General features: G+C 60.1%; 3 protein-coding genes across 4 annotated transcripts; 1 reads left to right on the forward strand and 2 right to left on the reverse strand.

The window, feature by feature from the left end:
* Positions 1 to 1,750: 1,750 nt before the first annotated feature.
* On the reverse strand, positions 1,751 to 6,277 carry PRDX5 (peroxiredoxin 5). Its single transcript, XM_077821547.1, has 6 exons — positions 6,019 to 6,277; positions 4,390 to 4,524; positions 3,807 to 3,938; positions 3,222 to 3,260; positions 2,678 to 2,742; positions 1,751 to 2,121 (listed from the first exon to the last, which is right to left on the reverse strand). The coding sequence occupies exons 1-6, from the start codon at positions 6,190 to 6,192 to the stop codon at positions 2,016 to 2,018; spliced, it is 651 nt and encodes a 216-aa protein (XP_077677673.1). The 5' UTR covers positions 6,193 to 6,277; the 3' UTR covers positions 1,751 to 2,015.
* Positions 6,278 to 6,681: 404 nt separating this feature from the next.
* TRMT112 (tRNA methyltransferase activator subunit 11-2) lies at positions 6,682 to 8,194 on the forward strand. The gene is made up of 4 exons (XM_077821723.1): positions 6,682 to 6,833; positions 7,002 to 7,103; positions 7,352 to 7,444; positions 8,034 to 8,194. The coding sequence occupies exons 1-4, from the start codon at positions 6,753 to 6,755 to the stop codon at positions 8,133 to 8,135; spliced, it is 378 nt and encodes a 125-aa protein (XP_077677849.1). The 5' UTR covers positions 6,682 to 6,752; the 3' UTR covers positions 8,136 to 8,194.
* Positions 8,195 to 9,109: 915 nt separating this feature from the next.
* On the reverse strand, positions 9,110 to 17,508 carry ESRRA (estrogen related receptor alpha). Of its 2 annotated transcripts, none has more exons than XR_013346693.1 (8): positions 17,367 to 17,508; positions 14,304 to 14,622; positions 13,179 to 13,295; positions 12,670 to 12,795; positions 12,292 to 12,459; positions 11,708 to 11,977; positions 10,986 to 11,291; positions 9,110 to 9,316 (listed from the first exon to the last, which is right to left on the reverse strand). XR_013346693.1 is itself a non-coding variant. In XM_077822470.1 (8 exons), exons 2-8 carry the CDS (start codon positions 14,608 to 14,610, stop codon positions 9,305 to 9,307), a joined length of 1,197 nt encoding a protein of 398 aa, XP_077678596.1. In that variant the 5' UTR covers positions 14,611 to 14,622; positions 17,367 to 17,508; the 3' UTR covers positions 9,110 to 9,304. The 2 variants fall into 2 exon arrangements, 1 of the variants encoding a protein (XP_077678596.1); XM_077822470.1 differs by having other exon boundaries at positions 11,095 to 11,291.
* Positions 17,509 to 20,782: the final 3,274 nt, after the last annotated feature.

Below are 20,782 nucleotides of genomic sequence, written 5' to 3' on the forward strand. Positions count from 1 at the left end.
AGGGCCACAACAATCAACAGCCATGGAGCAAACCTAGAGTGGAGGTGATGGGCACCACTCTCCCAACCATGTCAGGGCGGGACTGGCTCCTTTCCTTAATCGAGAGTGTGTGTGGTGGACCCCCTCGACACCACCACCTCTCCCCAGTATAAACCTATAGGCATCGTTCCTGGTCAGATCCTGCCATCATCCAGTGGTGGGGAGACCCACTGTGCCCCGTAGGTGACATCTGTACTGCCTTTCAGCACCCCACATCCTTGTGATGGGGGGAGCAACACAGCAGCGTGCCGGGACATGGCTCTCAGATCCCACCACTGAGCCCCTTTCTCCTAAACCCCACTTAATAGCCCCCCAAGAGTCTCTCTGCTCTATTTCCCAGTACCCCAATGCTGCTAGGTTGGGGGGGCTTGCTCTGAACCCCCAATCCAAGGGGATGGGTCTCCAACTGATTCACATCCTGCTCCTTATATGTCTGCAGTGGCTGGCCCAATGGGTGGGGGCCCACTCTTGGTTGGGGGGCAGGGGTCTGTGCAGCACCCAGCCTGACAAGGGCTCTGAACTTGGACCCATAATACACCTCATAAATTATTTTAGGTCAGAGGCAAATCTGCTCCCCATGCTGGTGGCAGTGCAGCCGCAGGTGAACATCCTGTGCCCCCTGCTGCTGTGAGGGGCGGGAAAGCTGCCCCCAACACTGTGCATTGTCCTGGCTCAGATTTCATTTCTGGGAAGGAGCCAGGACCCCCTGCACAGCCAATGGGTGGGGGAAGAAACCTGGGCTCCTGCCCTTGAGGTCGGAAGGTAGGGAGGCCTGAACATGGGGCAGGGGTAAGAATCTCAAGCCTCCCACTCTGGGAAAAGTAGGGGGCTGGATCTCATGGGCTAGAGGGGTGGGGGAAGTTGGGGTTCCTGGCCTGAGGGGGAAAGAGGCCGGTGTTCTCCCTCTGGGGGAGGTGGAGAGCTGGGAGTAGTCAGGGTTCCTGGCCTGGGTAGACATAGGGGAGTGGAGCCAGGGCATTGCAGGGAGAGAATTCTAGCACAGGACGGGTAGTTTCCAAGATCCCTCCGCCCCTTTCCCCCTCACACCAAACATGGGACCAGCTTGGGGTTTGCTGGAGCACAAGCGCCCCCTTGTGGCCATGCTGGGGCCCACACCAAAGATCCTGCTTAGGAGTGGTCAGTGGGGTCCTGCTTTGGGGCAGGGGCGGGAGGTGCTGAGTCCCATTCCCCACTTCAAGTCCAGGAGGCCTAGCCTAGATCTTGTGACCCTCTGACCCAGGGCTAGGGGAGAGCGAGACTCCAGGGGGACCCAGTGCCAGCCCCAGCTCAGCAAATCAGAGACCCTGGGGAGAGGCACCACAGGGGAGGGGGATGTTGTATGACCACCCACCCGTGGGAGGGAAATCACAGCAGCAGGAACCCTCCCCCCTTGATTCAGCAACGCTCCCAGAGATCTCCCCCATCCCATCTCTAGGGCACAGACACTCCCCACACACTGGAGCAATCTCCCTCTGCTTGTGTAGCCCCTGCCTCCCCCAGGCTGTTTATTCTGCACTCAAGAGAGGATTATGAGATGCGGGGGGGACGACGGGGGGGGGACGGGGACAGGGGACGACAGACAGACGATGTGCAGGAAGCACGGGCAGGAGGGCTGAGCAGGATAAAACTGGGGTCTGGATCACTCCCTTGCTTTCCCCCCGCCCTGTCTATAGCTTCCCCCTCCCCCACACCCCCAGCAGAGACACAGAGGCAGGGCTGGCAAGAGCCATTTATTCCAGGTTGATACACAGCATGGTGGGGCAGTACACCACCACCAGGGCACGAGTGCCCCCTAGAGGCCAAGCCCATGACAGCAGGAGTAGCAGCAAGAGCACAGCCCCCCCTCCCGCAGGAGGGAAACCATCATATCATGCTGGGAAAGGATGCTGCGCTGCCCTGCTCCTCGTGCTAGGGTGGGCGGGGGGGGGGGGGGGCAGGGGGAAGCAGCAGCAGGAGGGAGCCTGGCATGCTGGTGCTCAGAGCTGAGACAGAATGTGGTTGGCCAGGCTGCAGGTCAGCCCTGTTCCATCCTCCTCCACGTTGAGAGCCTTCACCACGCCATCCTCCAGCACCATGGAGAACCTGAGATAGATGGGGGTGTGAGTGCCAGGGTCCCCTCCCACCGTGCCAGCCTCCACCACAGAAAACCTGGGAGGGGTCAGGGTGAGAACACAATGGGGGCTCCCCCTCCCCTGCCCTCCAGGGGTTCCCCTCTCATCCCTCCAGGACTCCCCACTTCCCACCCTATCGTCCACCACCATGGAGAATCCAGGGGGGAGATTGGGGATTCAGTGTGGGGACAGAGCCAGGGCTCCTTCCCACATCTCCTAGTGGCCCCTGCCCCCATCATGGAGAAGGGAGGGTTGGGGGTATCAATGTGGGGATATAGCCGGGAGGCTTTACCTCTCCCAGGTTTTCCCATGGAGATGGAGAGGAGGACTTCATTTCCTTCCCCACCCCAGCAAAGGGGATACCCCAGAGGCCCATAGTTGTAGCTGCAGGGGTGCATCCTCTCCCCTCTGAGCTCCTAACACTCATCCCCATGCCTATCCCTCGCCTGTACAGATAGGGAACCCCAGCTCTCCCCCGGGGGGGTATCCCCAGAGGCTGCTGGGGGGTAGGGAGCCCACTGCTTTACCTTTTGCAGCGGTTGGTCCCAAAGAGGTCACGCAGGGGCTCCTTGTCCAGCAGCAGCTCCGTAGCCTAGGGGAGAAAGGGAAAGCAAGGGGGGGGTCAGACAGGGTCCCACCCCAAGGCAGATGACACAGCCGAGGAACTGCCCTCCACAAAAGACCCTTCACCTCTGGAGCTGCCTGGTCCTCAGATGCCCTTTGACCCCAACCCAGCCCCTGTTGTCGGTGTCAGGGAGGTGGCACTGGAGGGACAGAATCCTGGATGCCTCTAATAGGGGATGGGGTTCCACTGCCCCATCCCCCACTGTCCCAGAGCTGGATCTGACACAGCGGGTAGGGGAGGAGCAGAGGAGGGGACAGGCACATGGTGGGGTGGGAAAGAGGACTGGCCAGAGGGTGGGGGCCCTGATTCTGGGCTGTCGAGCTGGTTAGGTGGGGAAGGGCCAAGGACTGATACACAGACATGTGGGTAGGTAGAGACTGGGACTGATCCTGATCCATGAGGAGGATACCCCCAGCTGGGCATGGGTTGGGGGGGTGGGGCGTTACCTTTCCGAAGGCTCCGGTGGGGTCAGCCAGCATCCACACCTGAGGGGAGAGGGGGAAAGGGTTAGGGAACCAGTGACGAGGCACCTGTGAGGTGGCAGCAGGGTAGGAGTGGCAAGGGCCACACCCACTCCTGAAGTTACACAACCTACAGATGCCCCCTTGCATAACCAACAGCTCCTACGAGGAAGGGAAGTGCTCACTGCTGCCTGGAAGTCACCCACTCCCTGCAGGGGTGGGGGCAGGGCTCCTGCAGCCTTGGGGTTAGGGTGCTGCTGAGTTGAGGAGAGAAGACTCCTCCCCTTTCTCTAAGACTCAGCACCATAAACCCCCTATAAGGACACTGCCCTGGGCCTTGACCCCCGCTCACTCCCCCTGCCCTGGGTCCCCTAGTCCCACCTTCTGCATTCCCCTTCCTATGGTCCCTGGGATTCTCCACATTCCCCTGGGCTGTGTGGCCCCCTCACCCTGGGTGCAATAGCTCGACCCCCCTCCCTCCACACACACACACACTCCCCCGCCTTACCCTCCCTTCACTCCCCTTGCCCTGGGCCCCAGGGGCCTTGCCCCGCTCTCTCCATGGCTCACCTTGCCCTGGGCCCCATGGGCCTTGCCCCACTCGCTCATGACGAAGACATCGTTCACAGCCAGGCAGGCGATCAGCTCCACGCCCTTGGCCTTCAGCGCCCCCGCCTGCTCCACGTAGCCTGGCAAGTGGGTCTGAGGGGGGTAGGAAGAGCATTAGTTCCTTAACATGCTGGGTGGGGGAGGGGGAGCATCAGACACCAGCCCAGGGATCCAAGGAGGGAGCTGGGCAGCCCCAGCATGCAAGGACACACAGAGCTCACAAATGTGTCCCTTTTCCAGTCCACACTGTGGCTCCCTTGCCCCAGGGATGGGATGGTGGAAGGGATGTTCTGGTGGATGAATTCTGGGGAGCTGGGTGGGGTGGGGGATACTCTGAGGAGGGGAGTGAGTGAACTCTGGGATGGGGGGTTTCAGGGAACAGGGCATGTGAGGGGCCATTCTAGAATGGGGGAGGGTGCTCTAGGATAGGGGTTGCAAAGTTGGGGGGGATGCTCTGGAGTTGGTGTGTGTGTTCTAAAATGGGTAGGGTAGTGGGGGGAGAGGAAGGACGCACTGCGGAGGGGAGGAGGTCTCCATGCCTCACCTTGGAGCAGCCAGGGGTGAAGGCACCAGGCACCCCGAAGAGAATCCCTTTCTTGCCCTTGAAGAGTGCGGCCACATCCACCTTGGTGCCGGGGTCCCCCTCGTACACCTCCACACTGGGCAGCTTGTCTCCGACCTGCGGGCACAGGGGTTGAGAGCTGGGGGAGGCCTAGCCAAGTCCCCTTGCCCAGGTCAAGTCTATGCCAGACCCCCACAGGGCCTCTGTCCCACCCCCCCCAACGCAGGGGGAGGAGCTACCTCAGCTCTGGAATTCCACCTGGGAGCTGGTTCCTCTTGCCCCAGCTACAACCCCCCCACCCCTGCCCCAGTGCCAACAGGGCATGACCAGAACAGATGCAGATGGGGGCCTCAAGCAGCTGACTAATGAGGGGGGGTCTCCCTTCCCAGTCACCTAGCCAGCTTCCTGCCTTGAAACCCCCATCCACAGCACTGGGAGGGGGCAAAGACAAGCCTCCAGCTGATGCATAAAGCCTGAGATGAGCCTCTCCATAGCTGCGGAGCAGGAGAGCCCTGTGTGCCCCCCTCAATTGTGTCTGGGGCGGGTGTTGTAACTACAATCTGTGAGGGGAGCTCCACAGGAGAGAGACTCAGTGATTCAGCACTCCTACCTTGGAGTTTCCAAACCGATTACTCAAGCCCATGAGTTAGACACCTCCCCCAGTTCCCTGCCCGCCATGCCCACAGCCCCAACTTTCTGGGCTGCTGTGTACCCCCCTTCACAACCAACCATCCTCCCTTCCCAGCCTGCTCCTCCTACCCCCACAACCCAGCTCCCACAACCCCAACCAACCCCCATCTTCCCCACATCCTACCCCTGCCTCCCACTACTCCCTTACCACTAACCCAGCATCCCCAGCTCACACCCCCAGCCTCTACCCCGTTTCCCGTCCCCCACAATCCAGCTCCCTCTGACCCCACCTACCTCCCAACCCCCATCTCCTGCCTCCCATTTCACCCCATAACCTAGCTCCCCCCTCTACAGCCTAACTCCTCCTCCAACTCTCAACCCCACCCCTGCTCACCCTTCCCCAGCCTGCCTTAAACTCACCCCCCCAAATCAGCCCTTTCTACTCCCAACCTCTCCCTGCCCCTCTAGATTTGGAGGGAGTTGGGAGCTCAGTGCCTCCCTTGTTCCAACCCCATCCTCCCGCCCCTCTGAGTTTACTCCCTGCCTTGTGAGGCAGAGCCCTGGGGGGCCCTACAAGGGGGTAGTGACCCTCCAAGCTTCAGGGACCGGGGGCATGGTCTCAGGTTTCAAGGGTCCCAGTTGGGGGGAGGCATCGGGGGCTAAACCAAGGGGCGGGGGCTCTTCTGTAGCCCAGGGCCCCAGCTGGAGAGGGGAGCTGCCAGGAGGAGCCCTGCTAGGGGCCCCGATTTTGGAGGGGAGCTTGTCCAGGAGCCTCCATTCGGGGGCCCCTGTTGTCTGCCCCGGGGCCCAGCTGGGGGCTGATTTAAGGGGGCTCCCTGGGATCGGGCTCTCCAGCTCCCTGCGCCGGGGCTCGCTGGGGCTGAGTGTGTGTGTGTGGGGGGGGTCCCCAACCAGGGGCGGGGCAGGTTGGATGGTTGAGGGCCCCTGGGGGGTCCCGCTCACCGCCCCGCCCGGACTCACCTTGACGGGCGCCATGGCAGCTGCTCGGACACCGAAGCGCCTCCGGGTTCCTCTCGGCTCGGAGCTGGGAGGCCCGGGGGGGCGCCCCGCCCGCAACAGCCCCAGCCTCAGCCCCAGCCCCGCCACACCCCGCCACGCGGTCACCATGGAGACCGCTTGAATGACAGTTGCCATGGAAAAGGCCTGGGGGACCTACCAACCTTGGGGTGGACTGGAACGCCCATGCGCCGCAACCCACAGGTTGGTTTGCATCACATTTGCATATCATTGGTGGTTCATTGGCATGGCCGGTTTGCACACAGCTTTACATACAGCTTGATTTTGATTGGCAGGGCGACATTACAAGCGGTTTGCACGCTGAATTTGCATACAATTAACATATAAGTTGTGATTAAAGTGTTTTTCTCCTGCTTTTTGCACATATTAATTTCTTAATTTAAATATAATCTGCTTGTGATTTCCCTACTATTGGCATGTATCAACTCCTTAGTTTCGCGTCTAATTCTCCTCTCCTCCTCATTGGGGCGGGGGCACCAGGGGAGCAACGGACACCGGCACCCTGTCTCCAGATCTCCCCGGAACCCTCAGGTTCGGGACCGTGTTTCCCTGTCAACCGCCTTTGAGTAGGCACATTGCATCCGGAAATAGTGTGTGTGTGGGGGGGTGAAATTGAACCGGAAGTCGCTGAGTATTGGCTTCCGCAGGTGGGCTGTGACACCGGGAGCGGCGCGAGGATGAAGCTGCTGACGCACAACATGCTGACCTCGCATGTGCGGGGGGTGCGGCCCGGGGGGGGTTTCCCCCTCCGTATCCAGGTAACAGGGATTCCCGCCCCCCCCCCCCCACGCAACCAGAAGGCCACATAACCCTGCCCCCTGGGCTGCCCCCGCGCTGGGTCTGGGCGTCGTAAGGCTGATTTCCTCCCGCCATGGGGGTCCCGCCCCCGCCGTGCCTAGCCGGACTGACCCTCCCCCTCCCCGCAGGCCACCGAGGTGAAAGTGAATAACGTGGATTTCAACCAGGAGTTCGTGGCGCGGATGATCCCCAAGGTGGAGTGGGGGGCCCTGGTGGAGGCTGCGGAGAGCGTGAGTATGGGGGGAGGGGCTGGCCGCGTCCAGGGCATGGGTGGGTGGAGTTTGGCAGGGGGAGGGGCTCACCCTGGGTGCTGGGGCCCCTAGGCACAGGGCCAGAGTGCTGTCATGGCAGGAGATGGGCAACGTGGATTGACACCGTGGGGATTGGAGAGGGAAGTGGCTTTGGCGTCTGGGTCAATCAGAGCAAAGTCTCTCTTCTGGGGTCAAGCATTGTAACATTCATCTCCCTCTCCCTACAGCTGGGCCATCTGTCGGACCTGCCCCACCAGCTGCCCCCTGAGTATGAGAACAATGAGGACTTCCTGAGGAAGGTGCATCACGTGCTGCTGGAGGTGAGAAACCCCCCCATCTATGTCCACAACCCCCCACCAGCTCCTTGCCTGGTGCTGGGCACCATCTCCCAGGCACCACAAACCTGTGGCGGAGGTTGTATGACTGGGTCCATGTTACAAACACAGGTCCTTATCCACACAGGTCCACAAGACACCAGGGACTTATCAGTCCACAGAGACATTGGGGATCCCCCAGTGTGGGGGACCTCTGTTGCTGCTCATGTTCCAATGTAGACATTGTGGGGGCTCCCTCAAGCAGTGAGAGTGTGTTGATGGTGGGGGATTCTCCCCTTGCTCTAGCTGCAAGTTGGAATCCACTCTTGTGGGGCTGAGAGTCCAGCAGATGCCCTGGCACTGGGCTCACAGGATCCTTTTGCTTCTGTGGCTCATCCTGCCCTTTCCCCAGCTGCTAAGAGTGACTGCAGCAAAATACCCCTACCCCAATAAACAAATAAAACCGAGAAGGGAGGGCTGGTGCTCTGGGGAAGTTCCATCCCTCCCTGACAGCATTATGGGGCAGGGCCAGGGCACAGCCCATCCCTCTGTCTTTAGGCTGCAGCTGACCTGTGTTTCTTCCTCCCCTGCATAGGTGGAGGTGATGGAGGGGATCCTGAAGTGCCCTGATTCTGGCCGGGAGTTCCCTATCACCAAGGGCATCCCCAACATGCTGTTGAGCGAGGAGGAGACGTGAAGGGCCAGGATGGCCAAGCTGGGAAGGTTGGGGTGGGGGAGGGAGTCCCTGGGCTGGGAGGGTGTGGCAGGGGGAGGGAGGGTTCTACAGGGAGTAGAAGACATTCGGTGCTCCTTTGGTTTGCGTATAAATAAACCGGTGAGGTGGAGCCTAGCATGGGGCGTGTCATCCATTACCTGTTCCCCCTCACCTGCTTGTGCCCCTCAATCACAACCTGCAGCACTCTGCCATCCTAGCCCTTGGCTACCCCCAACCACACTTGTGCTGGTGCCCTTCTGTTCTAATCCAGTCCCCATCCCTAGTTAGCCCTTGGTCTATCTGAACACTGGCCTGCCACACCTTGCACCGTACTCACTTTCCTCGTGTACAGTTATTTAGATTGCAGTAGTACTTAGAAAAAGGAGTACTTGTGGCACCTTAGAGACTAACCAATTTATTTGAGCATAAGCTTTCGTGAGCTACAGCTCACTTCATCGGATGCATACTGTGGAAAATACAAAAGATGTTTTTATACACTCAAACCATGAAAAAATGGGTGATTATCACTATAAAAGGTTTTCTCTCCCCCCACCCCACTCTCCTGCTGATAATAGCTTATGTAAAGTGATCACTCTCCTTACAATGTGTATGATAATCAAGGTGGGCCATTTCCAGCACAAATCCAGGGTTTAACTTTGTGAGGTGAAGTGAGCTGTAGCTCACGAAAGCTCATGCTCAAATAAATTGGTTAGTCTCTAAGGTGCCACAAGTACTCCTTTTCTTTTTGCAAATACAGACTAACACGGCTGTTACTCTGAAAGTAGTACTTAGGAGACCTAGTCCTGAAGCAGGTCCTCCATTGGGCCAGGCACTGCTCAGACTCCCAGGCAAGATCAAGGCCCCCATTGGGACAGGTGCTGCACAAACACAGAACAAGTAGACAATGCTCTTTCTCCTTCGTAACTGCTAGGAAGGAAGACTATGGACACAGGCTGAGATCTCCATGGTTTATTCTGGCTCTGGAATATAGCTCTATGTATGTGTGTGTATAGCACCTATACACAAAATAGAGGTATTTATAATATATACACATACATAATTTAATACAAACCTCCTCCACGTCACCCCACTCATTATAGAAATGGGGGGACTGAGGGTGCACCCCTCCAAGGGGAGCAGAGATGAAGGGGTCACGTATTCTCCTGCAAGAAATATACAGTCTGATATATTGCTATGTACATGTTTCTCAGCATCTTCACCCCCACCCCAAGGGAAAGGGGGGGCTTATTGCTATGGGCAGCAGAAGGGCAAGGGAAATTTGAGGGTGGGTGGAGGGGATACTGGCCTCTGTTCCTATCCCTAGGCTCCCCCAATATGGCCATGCCTTTGAAACCCCTCTTCCTATCTGTACAGCTACCCTATCACAGTGCTGTGCTCCCCCTCCCACAATTCCAGGCTTCTGTCTCAGCGCCCCCCCACCCTCCCAGCAGGGGCTCCCCCAGTCAGACTCCCACCCCCTCCAGACTTTCCACCATCCAGGGGCTTTTTGGGGGGTGGGGTGGGAGGGAAGAGACCAGCACTCAGTGGAGGTTCCCAGACCCTGCTGCTAAGTTCCCCTCACCCCCACTTATGTCACCCCACTGGATGTTCCTTGGAAAACCCAACTGGAAGTCCCTGGCTCAAGCACCCTCCCCCATGTTTCAAGGCAACGTATGGGCTTATCACCCCGCAAATCTCAATTCTCTTCCCAGGACAGAAGAATATACCCCCCTCCAATCTAAGAGACCCACACACACTCCCCTCCCCTGAATTACAGGGGACCCCCACAACCCTCCTTATCTAAGGTATCCCAACTACAGGGATCTCCCAGACCTGAGCCAAGGGACCCTCATAGGGTTCCCCTCCCCCCACCAAGTGCAAACATAGTTTGTTCATTTATTGCTTGAAGGGACATTGTAAACCCCTCACCCCACTCGGGGGCAGGGGCTGGGAGGCCTCAGGGTGTCCCACTTTGGGATGGGGGGTTATTCTCCTCCACACATACTTTCTCCTCTAAGCAGAGAGTTCTGAGACTCAGTGAGGAGGGGGACACCCACCATGGACACCCACCATGGACTCAGTGAGGAGGGGGACACCCCCCTTCAGTGAGAATCAGCTGCCCCTGCTACTGCCCTCCCCACCTAACTGACCCCTCCAGTGCCAAGCTACCTCCAGCCCGAGCACACACTGGCTGCTGGGCAAGCACCCCTCCGCTGGGGGTTTCCCCTGCTCTGAGCCAGGGACAAGCAGGGACCCCCCCAGGCCAGGTCTGCACATGTAGGGTTAACACACTCTCCCCTGCAGTCCAGCTTTGTGTTGTTCAGGTCCATTATGGCTTCCACTGGAGGCCCTGGTTCTTCTCCCCCTGCTACTAAATCCCTCCCCCCAGCTAATAACTTAGAATATGGCTTCCAGTGCATATGGGGGGCTGGGTCCCCGTGTCACTCTGTCCCCTCCCACCAGTGTCCCCCGGTCCGTCTCCAGCATGCCCATTCCCCAGCCCTGTGGCCATGCTGCAGCTCCCCTCAGCCACATCAGTCCAATCCTCCCCTTCCTCTATCTGCCTTACTGTCCCCATGCATCCCCCCTGTCCCCCAGCCAGAGAGTCTGTGTCTGTCCCCCCAGCAACCTGGTACCCCAATGTCTGTGTGTCTGTCCCCCCAGCAACCTGGTACCCCAATGTCCGTGTGTCTGTCCCCACCCCCGCCCATCCCTACTCCTCTCGTTTGTGTGTCTCCAGTGTGTCTGTCCCCCTCCCACCCTGCCCATCTTCCGCATCTATGTGGCTGTCTCCCTGCCCCAGGTCTGTGTGGCTGTCCCCAAGCCCCTCACCCCGGTCCATGCCTCTGCCCCCCCCACATGGCGGGGAGGGGGAGGCGGGGGGGGGTCCTCAGTCCATCATGGCTTCCAGCATCTCGAGAAAGAGCTTGTGCATGGGCACCTTCCCTCCCAGCTTGATGCCATAGAAGTGGTGCAGGGCGCGGGCGGCCGTCTGGCGCAGCAGGGGCAGCGTTAGCAGCAGCTTCCCCGCCCGGCGCGGCTCCTCTGGCCGTCGGCTGCCCTCGTACTCCAGCAGGGCCTCGTGCAGCACGTCCCGCAGCCGCTGCACCGCGGCCATGTCCTCGATGTGCACCGAGTCTGGGGGCCGGGGGAGACCATGGGGGTTAGAGGGGCGGCGTGGCCAATCTTGCTGATGTGCACCCAGCCTGGGCGGGAACACTATGCACCGAGTCTGGGGAGACCCGTGGGGGGCGGGGGTATGGCCGATGTTGCTGATGTGCACTTGGGGGGGAATCATACAGGGTTAGAGCAGGAGCTCTGCCATGTCACTGCTGAGCACCAAGTCAGAGGGGCAGGGAAACTATGGTGAGGCCAAGGCCACCACGTCCTTGAATGAAGTCTGGGGTGGGAGTCAAGGAGGGAGCTGTGGCAAGCAGAGCCTGGGGGGAAGCAGGCAGCTGTGGGGGGAGGAGGGCCGATCCCAGCCCAGGGGAGATGAAAGCCAGGTGCAGAGAACTGCCCTCACCCCAAGCCCCCCATAGGGCAGGACCCACCTGAGTTGGCAAGTGCCAGGGCCTTGAGCAGCACATATTCCTCGCGCTCCAGCCGCAGGGCGCGGTACTTGCGCACCAGCTGCAGGAGGGCGGCGCTCAGCTCCCAGAGCCCTGCCGCGCGCGCCCCCTCCTCGTCCAGCGCAAAGTCCTCGGCAAAGACCACCTCGTCCTCGCAGGGGAGCGAACGCCAGGCCACACCCAGCACCAGCACCTCCAGCCAGGCGCTCTGCAGCACACTCATCTGATCGGCCAGCGACAGCGCCGGGAACCCTGCGGGGGAGAGACGGGAGTTAGGGGGCAGTGCGGGCTGGGAACCCTGCAGGGGGGCAGGGCTGGGGGCAAGGGGGAGACAGGAGTTAGGGGTCTGGGAAGGGAACAGGGATTAGGAAGCAGAGCTGAAGGTTGGGGATGGGAACGGGGGAGCAGGGCTGGGCACCCTGTAGCAGGAATCTGCGGGGGGTGAGGGAGAAAGGATGAGGAGGGGAGCACTGTGGGAGGGGCAGCACACGGGGATGGGGCCAAGGGGACAGGCTGGGCGGGAGATGGGGGTCATAAAGAATGCTGCAGGGGGGGTGAGGCCCCACCTGGGATGTTCTTGGCCCAGCCAATGATGACGACGATCTCGCGGTCAGCCAGGTCACACAGGGCGCTAGTGGCACGGAGGGGCCCATCGGGCAGCGCTGGGTCAGGCATTGCGTACAGCTTCTCAGGCTCCGCCACCAGCAGGTGGGACACCATGGGGTTAATGGGAGCTGCAGAGAAGGGGCAATGTGAGAGGAGATCCCCCAGCACCCCATCCCCCTCTCGCACCCTATCACACCTGGGCTCCTCCCCCTCCCAGATCTGCCCATACCCCACAGTCCTGACCCATAGGCCCCTACTACCTCAGCCTTGGGCTTCCCCCTCCACCCCCACCCCCGGCTCTGCCTCTTAATCCTGACCCACAGCCTCACTCCACTCACCTGGTTTCTTGCTGTTCGCTGTGGCAATCTGGGGGGTGGCAAAGGTGTTGGGGAATGGGGCCCCATCCACCTCAGGGCGGCGCTTGTATTTCTGGCGTCCCCCTCGCACCCGGTCCAGCCGCACCCCTAGGGGGCAGAGCAGAAGACGTGGGGTCAGAATGCACCCCCAAAACCCTCCTTTTTCCCCACCCATCCTGCCCATTCCCCTATTTCCAAGGGGACTAATTTGCTCTCATAACAGCAGGGGGGAACTGAGGGGCTGTTTTCCCCCCAGGGTTCTCCTGATGGTTCCCCCTGACATTACCCTGGCTTCCTGACCCTCCCATATCCTACCTCCCAGCTCACCAACCACTGCCCCCCCCAGCAGCTCTCTAATCCCTCCCAGCTCTTTTCCCCTCCCCAAGTTCCCGCCCAATTCCCCCTGCCAACGCCCCAGCTCCTTCCCTGCAAGCCCCCAGAACCACTGTGCTCTCCCCCCAGCCCCCACCGTGTCCCTCCACCCCCCGTACCTTCCTTGAGCATGCCGACACGCAGGCACTTGGTGAACCGACAGGCCTGGCAGGCTTTGCGGCGCCGCTTGGTGATCTCGCACTCGTTACTGGCCGGGCAGCTGTACTCGATGCTGCCTGGGGGAAGAGCAGGGTGAGACGGGGCTGAGACCAGGTTCGGGGGGAGACAGGGGCCAAGACCAAAGATGTGGGGGAACATGGAGGAAGGAGATGAGCTGAAGTGGTGGTGGGGAAAATCCTGGGGGAGAGAGGAGATGAGGCTGAGCCTGTGCTGGGGGGAGAGTTGGGGAAGTAGGGGCATGCAATGAGGTGCGGCCAAACCACTGAAAGCTGGAGGAGAAACTGAGGGGAGAGGTGACGTAGTCCCAAGGAAGTGGGAGGCCAGGGCCACCCACCCACAAAGCAGAAGCAATCCTCCCCATTAATGCTGCAAGCTCCTGGGTTACATCTCCCACAATGCAGCTAGGAGGAGATGGAAGACCGCTGTGCACCGTGCGAAATGTAGCCCAGCCCAGGGAGGAGAACCACCCCATGAAACACCTGCACTACGGCTCCTAGCAGGCACTGGGGGGGCTCAGCAAGGGAGACCACGGTGCATCACGGGAGATGTAGTCCTGTTGGGAAACCCAGCCTACAGGAGAATGGGGAGTGCAAGGCATCTGAATTACAGCTCCCAAGAGGCACTGCAGCAGCTGAGGGCGGTGGAGTCAATTGGGCTCCACTCAAGCTCCACTGCAGTCCCCCAACCTCAAGAGATTTCATCTCAATTTTCCCAAGGGAAAAATAAAACAATTTCAGCAAAATCAAATTCCCCTGCCCACCATGGAAAATCACCAAACGGCCATGAGCAGGGAGCCCTGGGGCAGCCACCGCATCCCCTCTCCTTGGAGCTGTTCCTCTCCCTTGAGCCAATCACCCAGCATTTGGAAAGCTGAGACAGGGGCAGGGGTGTGTGACGGGCCCTCTTTGGGAAACTGGGACCCAATTCCAAGTGCACTGAAGGGTAGGGAGCCACCACCCATCCACGCAGCAACGATCAGCGGAGGAGGGGCCTGGGGCTGGGACAGCAGGGCCTGTGGATCAGGATTGCGGGGCCCCCTAGGCTGGGGGTGTGCAGGGGGTTACCTTGTATAGTGCGCTTGAAGAAGGCTTTGCAGGCCTCACAGGAGGCCACTCCATAGTGATATCCCGAGGCCACGTCCCCGCACACCAGGCACAGACGCTTGGGCAGGGAGCTTAGCACATACTTGCCCCGGGGCAAGGCTTCATCAGGGTTGTTGTCATGGCGCCGGCGGGTCAGTGCCCCCGGCTCGGGGTCATGGGGAGGACCACTGGCATCGGAGGAGCCGCTGGGGCTGCGCTGGGCCAGGCTGTCCGGGGAGGCCGGCTCAGTCTTGATGAAGAACTCGGCTCGGTGATCCCGAGACGACATGGCTGGGGTGGCCTGCAGGGGGTGATCCATGTGGGAGAGGGGAGGTTGGGGGGGGCAGTCAGACACTCCTCCCCCACATCTGGACTGCCCAATCCCTGCCCTTTTACACTCTGCCAGGACGCTGTGGGAGCTCCCTAGGGTCGAGTGCCCTGCACTGCCATCCCAGGCACCCAGGTTCCTTTCCACATCCTGGTCACTCCCCTGGGATAGCTGCCAGGGGGAGATTCAGTCCCATACTGCTGGCTCTGATGTCAGAGCTGTGACCCCCAGAGCTGGGTACCCCTGCCCGGGATTCCCCCCCCCCCCAACCTAGGGGCCTCTTCCCAGATGTTCAGCACACTCCCTCCCCCTCCCAATGCCAGCTCCAGTATCTCAGGGTCGGGCATGTGACAGGCTCAAGGTCACAGAGAGAGACTCTGATCACAGGCTGGGGGCGGGTACGGGGAGCTGTGTGTGTGTTTGCTTGCGGGGAGCTGTTAGTGGGCATGCAAGCGGGGGGGTCTCTGGGATGGCAAAAGTTGGTACCAACAATCCAGAAGCAGAAATAGCCTTAGCTCTGTGCTCTCTCCCCAGCTCTGGTACAGGAATTAACCCCCTCCCCAGGGCTCAAGTCAACCCAGGCTGCAGGAGGCAGATAAGGGTCATGGCAGAGGGATTAGTCTGGAGGCCACAGCTCAGACAGCTCCCCCTCCCCAACACACTCACCCCCACTCACTAGGGCTCAGAACCCCTACCCCAAAGATACTCTCCAGGGCTCACCCCGCCGGGCACTCCCACACCCACCCTGCTTGACTCAGAGCCAGGCTCTGGAGCAGTTTCTGGGCAGGGGGCCTCTGAGGAGCCGGGATCCACTGGGATTCGGGGGATGGGAGGCATGGCTGAACTGCCTGTGCTCCCCACCTACAGACCCAGGCAGGGCACTCTTCCGATGGAGCCAGTGGGGTCAGGGAGGGGTCGTAGCCCTGCAGGGCTGTACCCTCCCTTGCAAACACACATAGGCAAGCCCAGCACCCACATCCCTCCTCCCTCACAGTGGGACTTATCTGGCAGCACTCCCAGCCCATGAGGAGGGGGAGAAATTGGGATCAGGAATGGAACCCAGGTGTCCGGGATGGCACAGACTGGGCCAGGAATGAATGCTAGAGGCCACCTTTAGTCCAGCTGGGGCAGGGGAGGACGGGGCCATGTCCATGTGTGTTAGCCCCATGTCAGTGTGCTCCCCACTGTGTCCATACATGGCATCCCAGTCCCCAAGAGCATTCCAGGCATGTCAGCCGTGTCTGTTACTCTGTCTGTCCCCATGTTCCCCCCCCCCGACCTTTGTCCCCTTTGTGCCGTCTTGTCTCTTTCCTAATGTCCCGCGGCGGGGGGAGTTACGCAAGAGCAGGCGGAGGGGAAATGGGGTCTGGACCCTCCATCATGCCCCATTGTGCTTACAGAAGACTGTCCTCTATCCTCCTGCACTCTTCCCCCTCTGCAGTCCCCTAACCTCCACCCTTGCTCTGCACCCCACTATCCATGCACTCCCCTTCTCCCTGCACACCCCCAATACCGACCCAACCCCCCCGCCCCGGGACTAACCTGGAGCCCTAAGGCACTCCCAGCCCCTGGGAACTGGGACCCAGACATCTGGGACAGCCACTGGGGGAAGACTGGTACCCCCTCCAAGTACCCCCATTTCACCCCACCCTCCCAACCCATTCACCCTCCTTCCCCCTGCACTCCAATCCTTACCCTGCCACTACATCCTACCCCACACATGCACACCCTTCCCCCAGTAACCTCCCTCCCATCAGCAGAACAGAGATAGAAAAGTTGGTCAAACTTTCTTTCCCCTGCCCCTCAGGGGATGCAATGGACCATAGGAACGTACACCAGGAGGCACTCTGGTGTGTATGGGAGGGGTGACACCACGTCCTGCTCCCAGTCAAAGGGAGTCCCAGTAAATGACATTACCCATCATCTAGGTGGATGGTTTCTGGCCCCATCATGTGCTGGACGGGCAGTGTGGGGGGGGGGGGGGGTTTGGATTCATAGTGTGGGGGAGAATTCCCCAGCCTCCCCATTCTAATCCCAGACTAGCTCACCCCTACTGTTTCTGTACACACACTCCCCCCTTCAGGGTCAGGCCTTGGGCCAATTCAGGACTGTGACCTTTGACCCGGGAAGATTCTGGCTTGACTGGTCATGGAGCCCTGAGTGTGGGGGGCAGGGGCAGTTTGACACCTACCATTTCCCTCCCTCTTCCCGTTACTCCACACATACCCACACACCAGGCCCCAGGCAGCAGGGGGGCATGAGATGCCATGTCCTGGCAGGAGATTGTGTGACTGACACATGGTCACTTACACAGACACACGCTCTGGCACCAGGATACAGCTGCTCACCTCCCTGCAAGTCTCCATGTCTGTCCAGGTGTCCGCGTTTCCCCAGGGGTCCACCCCCTGAGTCTCCATGTGTGCCTGGCTGGTCAGCTCTGTCCCCGCTGGCCATGTGTGCGCGTGTCTGTCAGTCTGTCCGTGTCCGACTGGGCAGCCCCCTGTATGTCTGTCTGGTCCCAGGAGCGCCCACGTCCCCAAGTCTGTCTGTGCCTCCGTCTGTCCGTCCGCCTGTTCCCACTGTGTCCCCTCGAGTCCCGCCCCGTGACTGTCTGTCCCTGCAGCGTCCGTCTGTCTCCGTGCGCGCCCAAGCCCCCGCTGCGGAGCGGGAGTCACATGGGCCGGGTGGGGGCCCCCCTGCCCCGATCCCGCACTGACCTTGGGGCCCGGCGTGGCGTGTCCGGGCCGGGCGGGGCTCAGTGGCCCGGGACGCGGGGGGCCGGCCGGGCCATGGGCGCGGGCTCAGCCCGGCTCGCTGCGCTGCGCTCCGAGTGTAGGACACAAAAGGACATCGCGGCGCACTTCCTCCTGGGCTCCCAGCTGACAAATGGAAGGGGCGGGGCGGCGCCTCATGAATATGCAGCAGCGGGGCGGGGCCGGGCTGCACGCGCTCGGCCCTTCACTTCCGACCTCGCTGCCCCCACCGAACTAGCGCCGGCCAGGGCCTGGGGGCCGGGCTGTGAGGAGTCAGAGGGGCGGGTCACGGACCTGTTCTGTTAGGGGCATTCAGGGAATTAACGGGGGGGCTTATGGGGACAGGGGGCTGGTCTGGGGGATCATGGGGGTCAATGGGGGTAGGGGGCTGGTCTGGGAGATCATGGGGGTCAATGTGGGTAGGGGGATCATGGGGGTCAATAGGGGTAGGGGGCTGGTCTGGGGGATCATGGGGGTCAATGGGGGTAGGGGGCTGGTCTGGGGGATCATGGGGGTCAATGGGGGTAGGGGGCTGGTCTGGGAGATCATGGGGGTCAATGTGGGTAGGGGGATCATGGGGGTCAATAGGGGTAGGGGGCTGGTCTGGGGGATCATGGGGGTCAATGTGGGTAGGGGGATCATGGGGGTCAATAGGGGTAGGGGGCTGGTCTGGGGGATCATGGGGGTCAATGTGGGTAAGGGGCTGGTCTGGGGGATCATAGAGTGGTTACAGATCTGAGGGGCGCAATGAAGGGCTGTTAATTTGGTGCTGGGGGGGGGTCTGGGGAATCCTGGGGGGACAATTCAGCCCGCTGTGGGTGGAAATGATTGAGGCATCTCCATGGGCAGCAAGTTGGGGGGGCTGTAGGATCATGGGGTTGATTTTAGGTGGTGGGAGGTTCATGGGGTGGCATATAGCAGGAGGAAAGGGGAAATAAATAAGGGGCAGCTTAGACCACACTGCGGGGGGGGCTCTCACTTAATGGGCAGGTGGCGAGACTCCTGGGAGCAGGTAGATGGGACAGTGTCTCCCACACTTCCCCAGATTGGAGTGACCCTAAGGAGACTCTGTGCCCAGGCCAAACCATTCAGGGAATGTACTGGGGAAGGGGGAGTCCTGCTGGGGGGCACACCCTGAGAGTTGAGGAGACCCCCTCTGCCCTACTCACCTGATGATCTCAAAAGCCCACACATTTATCCCTGAATCTTCAGGAACCAGCCCTGTCCACCCTGTGAGAGTCAGGTCAGGGCATGATCCCCCATGGCCAAAGGGGGAAACTGAGGCACAGAGTAGGGAAGAGATGTGCCCCCAAGGTCACACAGCAAGTCAGAGGCAGAGCTGGGGAACATCCTAACCGCCTAGCCCTCCTGGTCTAACCCACCACAGTTTGCATTCCTGGTATCTGCCCAGCCAAACTAGCCTCCTCCTGGCCTTAGCAACTGAAGGTCTTTGAAGGTCACTTTGAGCCCCTGAGGGGGGCCCAGCTGTCACTCCCACCCCCAAGTCACATGGGACTCATTTACCCACCTCTGCCTGACATGGCCAAACAAATGGCCCTTCATTAAGTGTCATTAGTATTAATTCCCCAGGGCAGATCCAACCAGCCCACTAGGTGGCTGCAGGTTGGGATTGAGAGGCTGGAAGTTGGGGAGGAGGCCAGGGCTAGGGTAGCAGGGGGCTGTGGGTCAGGACTGAGGGGCACTGGCAGTGCTGGAGGGGAGCTCCAGCTGGGATAGCAGCAGGCTGTGCGTTGGGATTGAGGGCCGGTGCTGCGTGTGTGTAGCAGCCACCCCTGCTAACCCAGCTGGCAAGTTAGGGCTGCGGTTAGTTGTAAACACAGGTGTGACCTGACTTCCCATGCACTGGAAGGTTGCCTGGGGCCTTCCCAGACTCTTAGCGACTGACTGTACTCATCAGAACTCCACATCCCACTCTGCCTACCCCACCCACTCAGCCCCCTGGGGCCATTACACTGGGTGCTGCTGCATAGACCCTGACCCAGATGGGGGCCCCGCCTCATTCCGGACACTGTACAGACACACAGCCCCGAAAAGATTCCAGTCTAAATAGACTAAGGGGAAGGGACTTGTGCAAGGTCAGTGGCAGAGCTAGGGATAGAACCCAGGAGCCCTGGCATGCCCTTTGAGCCTGTATGGGGCTCCTGGTTTGGCAGAAGCATCCCTGACTCTGAGCAGGGACAGTTGGCTAATCACAAGGTGAACCCCCAGACAGGCACTGTCCCAGCCAGATGGGGAGTGGGAGGTTCTCTTTGACCTTCAGCCTTCTCCACACCCTGCTAAACTGGTTTGGAAAGTCCCCAGAACTTCAGGGAGTGGGGGGTGAGCAGCAGGTTAGAGCAGGGGGCTACAAGTCAGGACTCCTGGGTTCTATCCCCAGCTCTGACAATGGTGTTTAGAGAACCCACTCCCCTCTCCTTGTCCCTGCCTATATTGCTCCTGGGAATCAGCACTCCTGGGTCTGTGTGTGTGTCAGGTCAGAGAACTCAGGACTAATGATGCCCTCAGCTGGGACTGGGCCATACTGGGCACAGGGGAGATGCCTTGGGGATCCCTGTGGCACCTACTGGTGCAGGACTGAGCAGTGGGGGTCACCAGGTGGGCAAGCTCCTAGGGCCCACTCAGTGCAGTTACAGCAAGTGAACTGATACATGTGCCCTGCTTAGGAAGAGCCGCACCCACCCAGTTAAATGGCACATGGTGCCCGACCAGGCCATGCCTCCTCCTCCTTATTGGTCCAGGCCTTGCTCCCTCCTGCCCTCATGTCTTGGCTCTGCTCACCCACCCCGCGTCCTGGCCCCACCCTGTTCCCCTCTAGATACATTTTGCCAAGGTAAAAAATGCCATTCTCATGGTGCTGGGAACTGCCACCTACCCACCACTCCCAAACCCAAGGGAAGGGGCCATTAACTCTGCCCCTTGGTGGTGAGGCAAACACCAGGGCATGAGGAAAAGGGTTCACAAAGAGGTGCGGGGACTGGGCAGTCACTCCACACCCACTGGGAGAAGCATTTCCAACAATGTCCCCCTGCTCTTGACTAGATGCTGCTCCTGCCCAGAGCCAGAGATAGAACCTAGGAGTCCTGACTCCTCACTAGACCATGCTGCCTCTTACACCTGTTACAGAGCCCCTCCACTCCTTGGGGTCCATGCTCCCTCCATATCTACTCCATGTTCCCTCTGGGATGGGGCTCCAGCAATTCCCCCCAAGTATCTGGTGAAAGGTTTGGGGTATCATCGCTGACATCACAGGGGACTGCCTGTTAACACTGTAACCAGGCAGGACAGGCATCCCTGTGATTCCTGTGACCAACATGATATCCTCCTGGTAACCAGGTAACTGTGTCCCTCCTGCTACCTAG

Source organism: Eretmochelys imbricata, chromosome 7, assembly GCF_965152235.1.
Source record: "Eretmochelys imbricata isolate rEreImb1 chromosome 7, rEreImb1.hap1, whole genome shotgun sequence".
Classification (NCBI taxonomy): domain Eukaryota; kingdom Metazoa; phylum Chordata; order Testudines; family Cheloniidae; genus Eretmochelys; species Eretmochelys imbricata.

Coding starts and splice junctions, on each gene's coding strand:
- TRMT112 (XM_077821723.1), top strand. CDS start 6,753: ATGAAGCTGCTGACGCACAACATGCTGACCTCGCATGTGCGGGGGGTG. Junction 7,104..7,351: donor TGGTGGAGGCTGCGGAGAGC/GTGAGTATGGGG, acceptor CTCTCCCTACAG/CTGGGCCATCTGTCGGACCT. Junction 7,445..8,033: donor TGCATCACGTGCTGCTGGAG/GTGAGAAACCCC, acceptor TCCCCTGCATAG/GTGGAGGTGATGGAGGGGAT.
- ESRRA (XM_077822470.1), bottom strand. CDS start 14,610: ATGTCGTCTCGGGATCACCGAGCCGAGTTCTTCATCAAGACTGAGCCG. Junction 13,296..14,303: donor CTTCAAGCGCACTATACAAG/GTAACCCCCTGC, acceptor CTCTTCCCCCAG/GCAGCATCGAGTACAGCTGC. Junction 11,292..11,707: donor CCTGGCACTTGCCAACTCAG/GTGGGTCCTGCC, acceptor CCCGGCCCCCAG/ACTCGGTGCACATCGAGGAC.
- PRDX5 (XM_077821547.1), bottom strand. CDS start 6,192: ATGGCAACTGTCATTCAAGCGGTCTCCATGGTGACCGCGTGGCGGGGT. Junction 4,525..6,018: donor CTGCCATGGCGCCCGTCAAG/GTGAGTCCGGGC, acceptor CTGTGCCCGCAG/GTCGGAGACAAGCTGCCCAG. Junction 3,261..3,806: donor CCCATGGGGCCCAGGGCAAG/GTGAGCCATGGA, acceptor CTCTCCCCTCAG/GTGTGGATGCTGGCTGACCC.